The 13,647-nt window shown below is 44.7% G+C and overlaps 1 protein-coding gene across 1 annotated transcript; it reads right to left on the reverse strand.

The window, feature by feature from the left end:
• Positions 1 to 3,083: 3,083 nt before the first annotated feature.
• On the reverse strand, positions 3,084 to 3,286 carry LOC132478881 (NADH dehydrogenase [ubiquinone] 1 beta subcomplex subunit 1-like). Its single transcript, XM_060082329.1, is given in 2 exon segments — positions 3,084 to 3,145; positions 3,148 to 3,286. Coding segments are annotated over 2 exon segments (174 nt in total). The 5' UTR covers positions 3,260 to 3,286.
• Positions 3,287 to 13,647: the final 10,361 nt, after the last annotated feature.

The raw sequence follows: 13,647 nt of genomic DNA on the forward strand, positions 1-13,647 counted from the left end.
ATTAATTTTAAAACTTTTTTTAATTTAAAACTTTTTAAATGAAAATGTTAAAATTCATAAGTCTAGCACTCAATGTCCATCTTGTTGCTAATGTAAAGAATTAGTATCATGTTATGTCTGAAGTCTAAACATATATAAAAATTTAAGAGTAATATGTAATGTGATTTATGCAATATTACAAAAATTTCCTCAGCTTTTAACAACTGAGGCAAATACTGTACTAATTCCTCTGTACTTCCGGAACCATGAGTAGAAACATGAAAATAAGAATTGTACACTCAGCACTACTAGAAAATGATATTTCATTGTGTTCAAATCTATTGCATTCAAGCTACCTGAGAGGAAAGCTCTGACAAGTTAGTCTTTTCTCTTTCCTAAGTTCTTTTCTGCTCAAAGCATCTCTGGACTCTGAAATTGTACCAAGCAGGAGTCATTAAGCTTTCATCAAACCTTTAGACGCAGTTGCATTTTTCCCCCATGAACATAGGGTAAGATGTAAAGAAGCATCTCCCCAGGGCCTAAACATTGTTAGTCAAGAGAGTGGATATTTCGGGTTAAGTCGTGCTGTGCCAGTGCTGAGTGCCAGGTCCTGAGTAACAGAGGCATCCTGTGGTTTAATTTAATTATCTTGTCTGCAGGTGCACTAAGCACAGGCCCAGCTAGGGGCTCCACTTGTCAGTTTTAATGGCAATACTGGAAAAGTATGCTCTGGCAATAAATTGCTATAGAAACCAGAGGAAAATTTAAGGAAGTGTCTGCTTTGAGTTTTCAATAAAATATGAGAAAACCCCCAAATGATACCACTGGCTGAAGTGCAGAATACAAGGAACTAAAATCCAGTGACAGAAATGAAATCTGTATTGAAGGCAGAAAGAGCAGAATCCACATGGCAGAAGAGTCGATCAAGGCTGTAGTCACACACTTGGGAAGTTCTTCAAATGCAGAGCAGAAAGACGTGTGGAAAACAATGGGACAAAAAAAGGATGGATATGGATGATAAAGATTAGAGCCTTAAACTGGGACAAAGACACCAGAGCTGAAAAAAGGTGAGTTTGCAGATCTGACAGGTAACCTGTGTTCCAGGAAAAATACATGAAAAGACAGTCACTACTAAGACATATTCAAACCATATATTCATAAGACTGAATTTTTTACTTTACTTTTAGGCTTGTACTTTACCCCACAGAATATATACCTTCTCAAATACTTCAGGAATAGTGACGAAATTGATTATAAACTAGGCTACAAATAATACCATAATTTGTCCCCAGAGGAGGAATTACATAAGCTCCGTACTCTGGCTATAATTTAAAAACCTCAGTTTCTTATAACTTTAATAGAAACACACACACACACACACACACACACACACACACACACACACACACATTTTCCCCTCTGAGTAATTATTGGGTCAAAGGCAAATTAAAGTCTGGAATAACAGGTTTGCAAAACAATGAAAATGACATTAATATATTAAGTGTCTGAAATTTATTTAGAAGTAAATTCATAATCTTAACTGCTTTCATTCAAATAAAACAAGCAAACCGAGCATTCAACTCAAGAAGTTAGAAAAAGTAGAAGAAAAACATTCCCAAGGAAAACAGAAGGAAGCAAAACATAAGAATGAAAGTGTAACGTATTTAATTGGCTTCAGGGGGAAATATTGGGTGATAAGTTAAAAACGAAGTTAAGAAACAAAGACTAGAGAACCTGAATATTATGTGTCCCACTATGGACTTTGGATCCTTCTCTGTAGCATTAGTGTTGTGTAAACTAAATTTTTCAAAGTTTCTGGAGTGAATTCCTTGCAAGGACTGGCCACTCGGAAGCCAAGGGTTACCAGCAAGCAACAGATTTCTTTAATAAAAACACAGTGGGTAGATTATCCAAGAAAGTAAATATAACTGAAGGTTCTAAAGCCTTGATAGCCCAAAAGCATTGCCAAACACTTTCTCTCATAAAATCATATTTTGTCCCAAGGGGGGACCCCCAGCAGGACTGAGAAGTACCATTGCCTGCTGCTGGACCTGGGAGCATGGGGCAAGGAGGGAGACTTATGTCTCTGCTCAGGAAAGTGCAATGGAAGCTCCTAGATTGTGCTGTGAAATGCAAGATGAGTGAAATACACACCTGCCTTTGAAAAATCAAATATGGACCTTAGCAGGTCCATAAGTCTGAGTAATTAACAGACTGGAGAAATTCCATGGTGGTCCAGTCCAGACACACCATTCACATAGTTCAAAAAGAAGCATGCCACCCTGATGGTCAGCCCTTCGAGAAATGAATCTTTCCACTGAGATAAAAATTGCCTGTGTCCACTTTCTCTGCTTAATCTCAGTCCCCACACATCATCCACCCAGTTTCGGACCCTCTTGCATGGGGTGGCCAATTGCTGGCCTTTGGAGTCAAACCAAAACTTCTGGCAAAGAACTGGGCTCATATAACTGTATGTATAGGTAAAGCATGTGACTACAACATTATATGTTTTAGTGTAATCATGCCTGAGCATCTTCATAGAACTTACCTATTATTTTATTACTCTCCCCAAGTTTCTCTTTTATATTATAGTTAAAGCATTATGCTGATTTTTAAATTTACCGTCATTATGAATGGATTAAACAAATCAATAAAAAGGAATGAATGACTGGTACACACAACAACGTGGATAAATTTCAAAATAATTATGCTGAGTGAAAGAAGCCAGACCAAAAAAAGAGTATATACTGTATGAGTCCATTTATAGAAAACTCTAGAAAGTGTAAACTAATCTATAATGACAAAACAGGTCAGTAGTTTTTTTGGGGGATTAGGGAGTAGAAAGGGGCACAAGGAAATTTTGGGGGGTGATTGAGATGTTCACTATCTTGATGTGATGATGGCTTCATGAGAATTTACATAAACCAAAAATTAGCAAATTGTACACTATAAATGTCATTTATTATATGTCAATACTTCAATAAAGTGCTTAAAATCTTTAAAAATTACTATCATTACACTATATATATATTTAAATAATGAATGTGTTTTTTATTTCTCTTATAATTTAAAAATGTGAACATTCTGTAATTCAGCAGCAACTTTTACTTCCTGGTGACTTCTTCACTGGGTCTTAATCCCCTTTTATATAACAGACTCTTGTTCGGAAGGCAATTAGCTTTTCATCATTCTTTCTGTCTAGATAACAACCAACAACAAATCCCACAGGGACAAGTATATGTACCCAGTGGTCACGCACAGTCTGAAGTAAGTTCATCATGAATGCTGAAGCCTCGGAAGCAACAAAGACACCACCCACAAAATATGTTTTGTGAAAAGGGAGTTATGGGTCTGTCATGGTTGAGAATCCCAGTATTAGGAAGATTCAGAAGTTGGGGCAAATTTTCTCCCACATGCCGGTTTTCAGGCCAACTCTCTGTGCAATTTATCCAGTGGCCACTAGAGGCCAGCAGAGGTCCAGGTACAGGAAGGCAGGGGCTGCGGGGACTCCAACACGTAAACGTATTCCCTCCTCTATGCTCGCCAGCCTGGGAGCTGGGCATTAATATCTTAATTTATGTAGTGGTAGAGCCGGGATCTGGGTTGTGGTCTCTCTGGCTCCTGATTCCACTTTGTTGGTCCCTCAACATCGAGAGCCCTCCCTGTGCTACCATATGTCCTGTCTCCAGTGGGGCAGCAGCCAGAGCTCCCGGTCTGTCATCCACAGAAGTGACATGGAGTAGTTGGAGGTGGCATCGAAGAGTTGTGATTCTCAAGGTGCCTTTAGAAGGCCGCTCAGGCTCAAGGTACCCTCTGTATTGGCCTTCCACCTTGTCTGAAACCCTCCTATTATGAAACAAGGCGGACTTCCCTGATGGCGCAGTGGTTAAGAATCCGCCTGCCAATGCAGGGGGCACGGGTTCGAGCCCTGGTCCGGGAAGATCCCACATGCCGCGGAGCAACTAAGCCCCGTGCGCCACAACTACTGAGCCTGCGCTCTAGAGCCTGCCAGCCACAACTACTGAGCCCACGTGCCGCAACTACTGAAGCCCGCGCGCCTAGAGCCCGTGCTCCGCAACAAGGGAAGCCACTGCAATGAGAAGCCCGCGCACCACAACGAAGAGTAGCCCCGCTCACCGCAACTAGAGAAAGCCTGCGCGCAGTAACGAAGACCCAATGCAGCCCCCCCCCAAAAAAAGTCAGCGTTCCATTATCAGACACTGCAACATCACAGGCTTAGCTAACCAGGCTGAAGAATGAAGCACTGGTGGAAAGGTCACTTTTTATAAGGGACAGGGAAAGGAGACAAGGTTTAATTGGGGGTGGGGAGGTGATGGTGGAGCACCCATGGGACGCGACAATGGAGGCCTCCCAATAGAACCTATTGTTAATACATATTGAGCCCTCCCAGGGTGTGAAGCACGAAGCAGTGTATGCAGTGAATCATTTCATCTTCACAGCACTCTTGTGAAATTAGATGCAGAGAAGTTAAGTTACTCACCCATAATCACAGAGCTTGCAGGAGGGAGAGCAAGGATTTGAATTCAGGTTTGACACCAACATGGTGGGTTTAGCTGCTACTCTGTACTGCTCACTTTCATGGAATTGTCTTTCTTACTCTTTGGGACTGGGGTATTATTTAGTTCCTGTGTTAAATTGGTTGGTGTTGGTAGCAGGTGGTGGGTATTTTATTTCAAACTTCTGGAGATAAAGCTCCTGATGATTCAAGAGAATTTTAATCCCCTGTGATGGTCCAGGAGGGAAGTCCTCTCTATTGATTGAACATTTTCAATGTGTGAGGTTCTGTGCTAAGGTTGATACTTTCTTAGTGATGCTATTGGAAGGGCAGGTGGGCAGAGGCCAGCAACAAGGAATCGAGGGGCAGGTGATATGGAATGATCCAGTGACATTGTTCATTTCTGCCCACAGATGTGTGTCAAAGGCAGCAGGACCCCACCTCAGCTGGAGTCCCGAGCAGGTGACTAGACCAGGGTGTAGGTCCAGGGAGCTCACCAAAAGGCCCCAGTCATCAGGAAAAGCCAAACCATCCCAGTGAGCAGATAACACATGTGTGTGGTTTGTGGGTGATGAAGTATTCCAGCGGTTTCTTTTGTAATTTTTTAAAATTTATTTTTGGCTGTGTTGGGTCTTTGTTGCTGTGTGCAGACTTTCTCTAGTTGTGGCGAGCGGGGGCTACTCTTTGTTGCAGTGTGTGGGCTTCTCTTGTTGTGGCTTACGGGCTCTAGAACACAGGCTCAGTAGTTGTGGCGCACAGGCTTAGATGCTCCATGGAATGTGAGATCTTTTTGGACCAGGGATCGAACCCGTGTCCCCTGCATTGGCAGGCGGATTCTTAACCACTGCACCACCAGTGAAGTCCCTCTCCAGAGGTTTCTTTCCTGGACATCCTTCCCCTTGGGCTTGAAGCAGTCCACCTGGGATCATGCAGCTTGATCCTCCAGGCAAGGTGCCTCAGGGAGGTGGCCTCTTCTGTTCTGCAGGGCCCATCAGCTATGGGCTTCTGCCCATCCTGCTGCTTTTATACTCTTATGGACACATGGTAGGGGTGATACAGGCACCAAGTAAAGGCTCCAGGGCTGCACAGGTGAGGACAAAGCAAAAGGAGGCCAGAGATAAACAAGTCCTCACAGACCCATTGGATCCACTTGCTTCATTTCATAGATGGGAAAACTGAGGACTGGGGAGGGGAAAAGACTCGACCAAGGCTACACGCAGGGTGAGTTAATGGCCAAGTTGGGGGTAGGACTCCCAGCACAGTCTCTTTCTCCCATACGCCCCAGACTTAGTTAATGATAGGTCCTTGCTTCGGGACACTTCTTTGTACTTTGTCTATTACTATTTACTCATTATCTTGTGTCTTTCTGAAAACAATAATTCTTTAATATCATTACATATTCAGTCAGTGTTCAAATTTCTAATTGTTCTATGCCAAAAAGCATTTTTTTAACAATTGGATTAAATCAAGATCCAAATAAGATGCTCTCAGTTGTGATTGGTTGATGTCTCCTAAATCTCTTTTAATCCATAGGTTTCTCTCCCCTCTTTCTCTTTTTCTTTGTAATTTATTATTGAAGAAGGCAGAGCATATACCTTGTAGATTGTCCACAGTCTGTGTTTTGATGATTACAAGCCCATGATGTAGTTTAACATATTGCTCTGTCTTCTATAATTCCTGTAAATTGACAGTTGAGTCTAAAGGTTTGATCAGATTAAGATCAAAGCAGGTGTTGTGTTCTTCCATCAAAGGGACATAATGTCTAATTGGCTTCCTTTTTGTGACATTAGCAGCTGTTGATGCCCAATGCCTGGACCCATTAATTCTCCGGGAGTTAAAAACATGGTGACATTCTAATTCTATAATTCCTTCTTCATTTAGTAACTGCTTTATTTCAATAAAGAGAAACTTCCCCATCTCTACTATCGGTTACCCGGGCTATTATCTCATGAATTCTGTGAGAATTCTGCGTCGGTACAAGTGTACCCCATTTCTATATGAGCACAGAGGTCAGAGGGGTAAAGGGAACTGTTACCAGAAGAACTGTCCAGCTGAGCCCCCATCAACCCACAGAATTATAATAAATAATTAAATAGGAGTTGTCTTAAGGCCCTAAATCAGGCAGCAGCCCACGGGTGGCAAATCTGGGCTTAAGGACTCCTAGGCCTTTTTCTCCCTTCATAGGAGGACAGATCTGCACAGAATCTTAAACATCATCCAGTTCAGCCTTGACATGTTCAGATGGGGAAGGTGAGGAAGCTGAAGGCTGGAGAGGTGTAGTGACTTACACAGACTTGCACATGTAACCAAGGTCATGGGCATAACCTTAAAGGAAACCCCTAAAAATTCCTGTGATCAGTTCCAGGGTCTTTGATGCCTGTGTCTGCCTTTCTTGCCCTACAGCCTGTGCTTGTACCTAGTACACCATCTCTTGACCTTGTCCTACTGTTGTGTCCCCAGTGCCCAAGATCGACACTTGATAAATATCAGTTGAATGAATACATGAATGAAGGTGCCATTGTTTTTACCTCTCCAGAACTGGCTGCTCGTGGACCTGCCCACTGGGGAAGGTCCTGCAGGCATCGGCCCTGCTGTAGATGTCCAGAGAGCTGCCAGCCTGTCAGGCACAGGGCAGGAGCCACGGTAAGAGGACGAGAGAGAAGAGGGAAGCAGCAGGGTTCACTCTAAGGAAGCAACTGGAGCAGCAGACTATACTCCACCCTGGCAAGAGGCAAATGCAGCAACACACAATCCTGCAGAGAGCATGGATGGGGGGCACCAGTAGGGGCGGGGACAGGACTCCAGTGCACAGGAGGAGCAAGGCAGGACCCTCAGCCTCATACTGGGCAGGTGACCAAGGCAGGAACTCAAGCCAAGGATCAAATCAGAAGCTGTGAGGATTAGTTAGGATTAAGCTGAGTTGAGGGCATGGAAAACCCCAACTATCACTGACTCAAACAGGGTAGAAGCTCATTTTCTTCTCACGTTAAGACACCCCAGGGGAGTCAGTCTACCACCAACAGGGTGCTCCATGGTACAAAGGAGATGAAAGAGAGAGAGGACCCAGGCTCCCCTGTCTTCTTGCTCTCCTATCTTCAATCATAACTTTGCTCCTTGGACCAAAAAGGCTGCTGGGACTCAGCCTTTCCTTGCCATATTCCAGGTATCAAGAAAGAGTAAGGGAAGGAGAAGACCAGTCTCCTTTTTTAGGGCATTTCCTAGAATTGTGCAAACTACTTCACTTAGATTCTGTTGGCCAAAACTGAGTCACATAACTAGACCTAGCCACAAATGACAACGGGAAATACCGTCTTCATTTCACACATTCATGGGCCCAGCTAAAACTCAGAGAGTCAGTAAGTGAAGATCAGAGAACATGTATCCAGTGACTCAAATTATGATACAAGGCAGAGGTCAGCAGGGGACTCACAGCTGAGGCCCGGGTGCTGGGCTGTAGCTGTTTCCATCCCTGCTGCCCTAGGTCCCAGGGCTTGGGCACAGTGAAGTCATATGAGTGCAGTTGTGGGGTAGGAGGGGCTGTTGAGCCCAGCCACAGGGCCTGATGGTCCCTGAGTACCACAGCAGCAGCAGTGGGCCTTTTACAGCTAAGCATAGCATCAGCCCTGGAAGAAGTGTCTGCTCATGGTCAAGGACAGGCACAGACTCAAAGGCCAACAACTGCCAGATGCCGTGAAAAGCATCCTCAAGATGATGAATCCAGGGCCACAGACTGCCTTTTCCCAGGAGGCAGTGACATGGCTGAGGACAACTGCCTTTTTTTCTTTACTTAAAAAAATAATTAAAACAATTTTACCATAGAATAACATGTATGTAGAAAAGTACACAGATCATAAGTGTATAGCTCAATGGTTTTCACAAATAAATGAACAACCCAAGTACCCAGCACCCAGATCAAGAAGTAGAACATTACCACAACCGCAGAAGGCCCTGAGTGTCCCCTTCTGGTGACTACCCACCCACTCGCCCTCCTCCCACCTCCACCCTTCCCACACCACACCCTCCAATGCCCACCCCTACCACCAGGATTTAAAAATCTTTCTAGGCAATTCCATAGTCAATGTTGAAAATCACTGCTTTTGTAAAAACAGTTATCTAACTTGGCTGCACATGAGAATCCACTGGGATAGAACAGGGAACAGAGACAGCTAGAAGGCAGCGTGGTACAGTGGAGAAACCTGGGGGCCAGACAGGCCTGCCAGTTATCAGCTGTGTGACCATGACTGAGTCCCTTCACCTCTCTGAGCTTCACCTGTGAAATGGGAATAGTATCATCCCATGCCCAGCAGAGTTAAGGCTGAGAGATAGAGGGTGTTAAGCCCAGGCACATGTAGCGTCCATATATGGCAGCTACAATTGTCATTTTTATTAAAGGTGAGCAACCCCAGGAAGACTGAAAGCCCTTCTTTCTTTATGCAGATGGGACCCAATCTGGGGATGGTGGATACAGACTATATTGATAAGAGGGTCAACAGGTTGTGCTGATGAGAAGCTGGGGTCTTTCTAGGGAGCCCAAAAAAATTCCACGGGCAGCAGAGATTCCCAGCCAAAGCCAATGAGAGGTGGCCACTGGCTAGCACAGCTGCAACAGCACTGGGGACCAGCAGCTGTGGACGAACTTGGGCAAAACCAATCCTTCTCCTTCAGCAAGACAAGCAAGGAGCTGACTGGCTGCAGGCTCTGACTCTGAGATTTACTGATAGAGAAAGAAGCAACCTGCATCCAGCACCTACTTTGTGCCAGATGCTGCACATTCACGCCTTTAATCTTGTGAGGTGGGCAAACTCATCCCATTTAACCCTGCAGGAGCCTGAGGCTTACGGGCAGGAGCACCTGCCTAACTCACAGAACCCAGATGTCACCAGGAGGCTGGGACCTGCCTCTCGGTTGGGCTGCAGTGGCAGCACCCCTAGGGACGTTCTGTGTTCGCAAATGACCTGCAGACACCTTGTTTGATTAGATGCTCATTTCTGTCTTTTTTCCTGAAATGAAAAGTATATGACTTTTTAAGATGATGACTTTATCTTCTTTTGTACTTATTACAAGACATAATGTTTACTTTAGAACATATAGGAAATACAGATAATCAAAAGAAAAATATCAAAGTCTCTCATAGCCCCATCCTACAGAGATGAGCACATCAATGATTCACACCTATTGTTCATCTATGTGAGTCTGTGTGTATGTGTGTGTGCGTGTGTGTGTGTGTGCGCACACAGGTAGATATTTACCAGAAAGGAGTCATAGGGTATACTCTGTTAGATAATTAGCTTCTCTTCACGTAACAATATAGCTGACCTTGAACCACACAGGTTTCAACTGCGCGGGTCCCCTTATAGCAGACTTTTTTCAATACAAGGCAGGTTCCATATTTGCAGATATGGAGGACCAACTCTGGGACTTTAGCACCTGGGGATTTTGGTATCCAAGGCAGGTCCTGGGACCATTTCCCTTTGGATATCAAGGAATGACTGCATATAGTGGCCATATTTCTATGTCCTTGAATATTCTTCTCCAACAGTGGCTCTCATTAGAACCCCCCAGGAAAGCTTAACAAATATTCACGTCTGGGTTCCACCCCCAGGCCGATTTAATGGGCCTGGGATGGGGTTGGTCTATGGGACTTTTAAGACTCCCCAGGTGGTTCCAATGTGTGGCCAAGCTGGAGGGCCCCTGTGCCACAGCATCATTTTCCCACGGTGGCCTTGCATTCTTTTTGCTGAAGGGAGGCACTGTAATTTGACCAACCCCCTTTTCTTGGACATTTAGTTTGGTTCCATTTTTTCATCATTATAAACCTTGTAGAAGGTTCTTCAAGTTTCCCCCATTGCACATGCTCATTATGGCTTTCAGAAACATCGGTAGTATGATCATTTTATTCTTTTTTTTTCTTCCAGCCTTATTGAGATATAATTGATATACAGCACTGCATAAGTTTAAGGTGTACAGCATAAAGATTTGACTTACATACATCATGAAATGATTACCACAAAATAAGTTTAGTGAACATCCATTATCTCATATAGATACAAAACAAAAGAAAAAAATATTTTTCCTTGTGATAAGAACTCTTAGACTTTATTACCCTCTTAACAACTTTCACATATAATATACAGCAGTGTTAATTATATTTATCATGTTGTACATTACATCCTTAGTACTTTTTTATCTTATAACTGGAAGCTTGCACCTTTTCACCACCTTCATCAAATTCCCCCTCCCCCAACCCGTAGGTGATTTTATTCTTTTTTCATATACATATTTATTTATTTATTTGGCTGCACTGGGTCTTAGTTGCAGCACACAGGATCTTCATTGCCACGTATGGGATCTTTGTTGCGGCATGCAAACCCTTAGTTGCAGCATGTGGATCTAGTTCCCTGACCAGGTATGGAACCCGGGCCCCCTGCGTTGGTAGCGCGGAGTCTTAGCCACTGGACCACCAGGGAAGTCCCTGGTGACTTTATTCTTGATTTAAGAACTTTGGCAAAGAGGCTTATGGAATGGTATCAGGTGAATTAGATACGACTCTTTTGTATAAGTGAAAGTCAGCTCGAGGTAGCTTAAGCTATAAAGTGGGCTTATTACCAAACTATGGGAGATTTCAGCGTTCTGACTGCTGGGACTTTCTCTCACACCCTTCAAGCTGTTGCTCCTCATTGCTTCTCCCCCAGCTCCTGGCAACCACTAATCTGCATTTTTGTTTCTATGGATTTACCTATTCTGGATATTTCATATAAATGAAATCATGCAGTATGTTACCTTTTGTGTCCAGCTGCTTGTACTTAGCCTAAAGTTTTTGAGGTTCATCCACGTTGTAGCGTGTATCAGTCCTTCGTTCCTCTTTATGAATAACATCCCATTTGAATGGCTATACCACGTTTTGTTTGTCCATTCATCTGTGGATGGACATTTGGCCGTTTCCACCTTTCAGCTATTATGAATAGTGCTGCTGTGAACACGCATGTATGTGTATTTGTACATTTCCAATTCTTTGGGAATATACACCTGCGAGTGGAATTGCTCATCATTACCTTTTGTCTGGTCCATTGCAGTAGCATCCAGAGTGATCTCTACGTGGTTGCAAGGGTGATCATTTTCCTTTCTCAAAAACATTATTTTTCTTCTTATAAGAGCTATACACGTTCACTGTCAAATTTTTAAAAAATACAGAGAAGAGTTTGTTTTCTTTTTTAATCCAGGGGAATGTAAATGCTGCCCCGCTGACTTCCCCGCCCACTCTCTAGCCTTCTCTTTTGTCACTCCTCCGCACTGCCGCCCCACCCCTGGGTCCCTGTGACTACAGCCCTATGCTTCCCCAGGCTTCAGAGCCACAGCAGATGCTGCTTCCTCTGCGGATTGCTCTTCCTGCCCTTGTCTGCATTTTCCTGTTTACCTTTTCTGACTCAGCACTCCTGTCACTGTTCCCCCGGCACATCACACAGACCTGTAAATGGCCAAGATCACTGTGCCCGGACAGGGAGAAAGGGAGGCTGACCCACTTGGGATGCTGTGGGGTTCTTCTGCTTGACCCCAAAGCAGCACTGGTCCTAGCTCTCTCCTCTCCGCAGTTTCCGATGTTCCCCACAGCGTCTGAGCTAAACAGGGAACCACCAGCTCCCCTGAGCCTTGTCATTAGGGGTTGGCATTTTGCTACATTCCCCTGTTGTGACGACTGGCAGTGAGGCTGGTGCCAAATGGGCAACCCAGAAGGATATTTCTCTTCCTTTTTCCTTTCTCCAGCCTTGTTCTTTCGGCTCGAGAAGCCAGATGCTTTGGGGTCTAATAACACACTGCCGTTGGAAGTGAAGACTGTCAGAGCTGGAAAGGAAGAACCTCATTATAAATAATCACTGCCAGCATTTATTGAACACTTACTCTGTGCCAGGCCCTGTGCCCGGCCCGCTTCCAGGCATTACCTCATTTACCCTTCCCAACAATTCTAGGAGGCAGAAACCATCATCGCCCCTGTTCTACAGGGAAGGAAACAGAGGCTTTAGGGAGGTTACAGGGCATTTCCCTAACTGTGCTGAGTGGTACACAGTGGCAAAAAATATTAGTAGGTGGGTAGGGAAAAGGAATCCCATTGTTACACACCGCATCCTGCAACCCCCCCCCCACCCCGGGAAATTCACAATGCACATCAACATACTAAAGGCCCTGAGAAAGCCTGTAGTAAAGAAATCTGTTAAGGTAAGTGCCACTTCTGTACAGACCTCACGGAACTGCTGATCCAGAAAGCACAGTTTGGGGAATGAAGATATTAACCATGCTTCTCATCTTATATATGGGGTAAGGGAGGCCCACGTAGTGGTTTAGGTGCAGACCAGGCACAGATCTGGGGCCCCATGCTCTCTACACATCCCCTCCCCCACCTTCCAGGAAACAGAGGGTGGAGGAAGGCAAACCATGATCCAAATGGCCCACTCCCTGTTTTTATCAATAAAGTTTTATTGAAGAGGATCTGTTTCCGCTCCCTCGATTTATAGATGAGCCAATCAAGGCCCAGAGAGGATGGGTGACTTGTCAAAGGGCACACATAGCCAATCAGGGGCAGAGGCAGAAATAGATTCCAGATCTCCAAAATCCAGGTATTCTCTGAAACACAAATCAGACAGGTGGTAGGAGGTGACGTGTGAGGTTCCTGATACCCGTGATACCTGCTCACACGTTCTCCACTGCGCAGTACTTGCACAGGTACTGCCCCCTTTCTGCTATGGCACAGACACCCCTGAGGCATTTCTCCTGATGCTCTGGGCAAAGCCACCCTGGCGTGAGGAGTGGCCCTCCTCTGCTCTCCGCCTTGTGTGGGTGAACGGAGCAGGGGCCAACCTCCAAGCCTCTCGAGAGGGGCAAAAGCTGAACAGGGCAATCCGTGTTTATTTAAATTCTGTACCAGATGCAGGAAATCATTAACTTCCCCTCTGCCAATGTAAAACGTGAGGTCATTTGGACAGGACCTGGGCCGAAGGCAACTTTGGCCTGCTCCAGGAAGAGTTTGCCAAATAAATGAAGAGCATAACAGGAGCCTCAGGGCAGCTGTTTGAAACCACTTCAGAAAATAAATTCCTTTCAAGGGCTTTTGGGCCTCCCTGAAGTGCACTGTTGTACAATGGTCATCTATTGACATTTTG

The sequence above is a fragment of the Mesoplodon densirostris genome, chromosome 18 (assembly GCF_025265405.1).
Source record: "Mesoplodon densirostris isolate mMesDen1 chromosome 18, mMesDen1 primary haplotype, whole genome shotgun sequence".
Taxonomy (NCBI): Eukaryota; Metazoa; Chordata; class Mammalia; order Artiodactyla; family Ziphiidae; genus Mesoplodon; species Mesoplodon densirostris.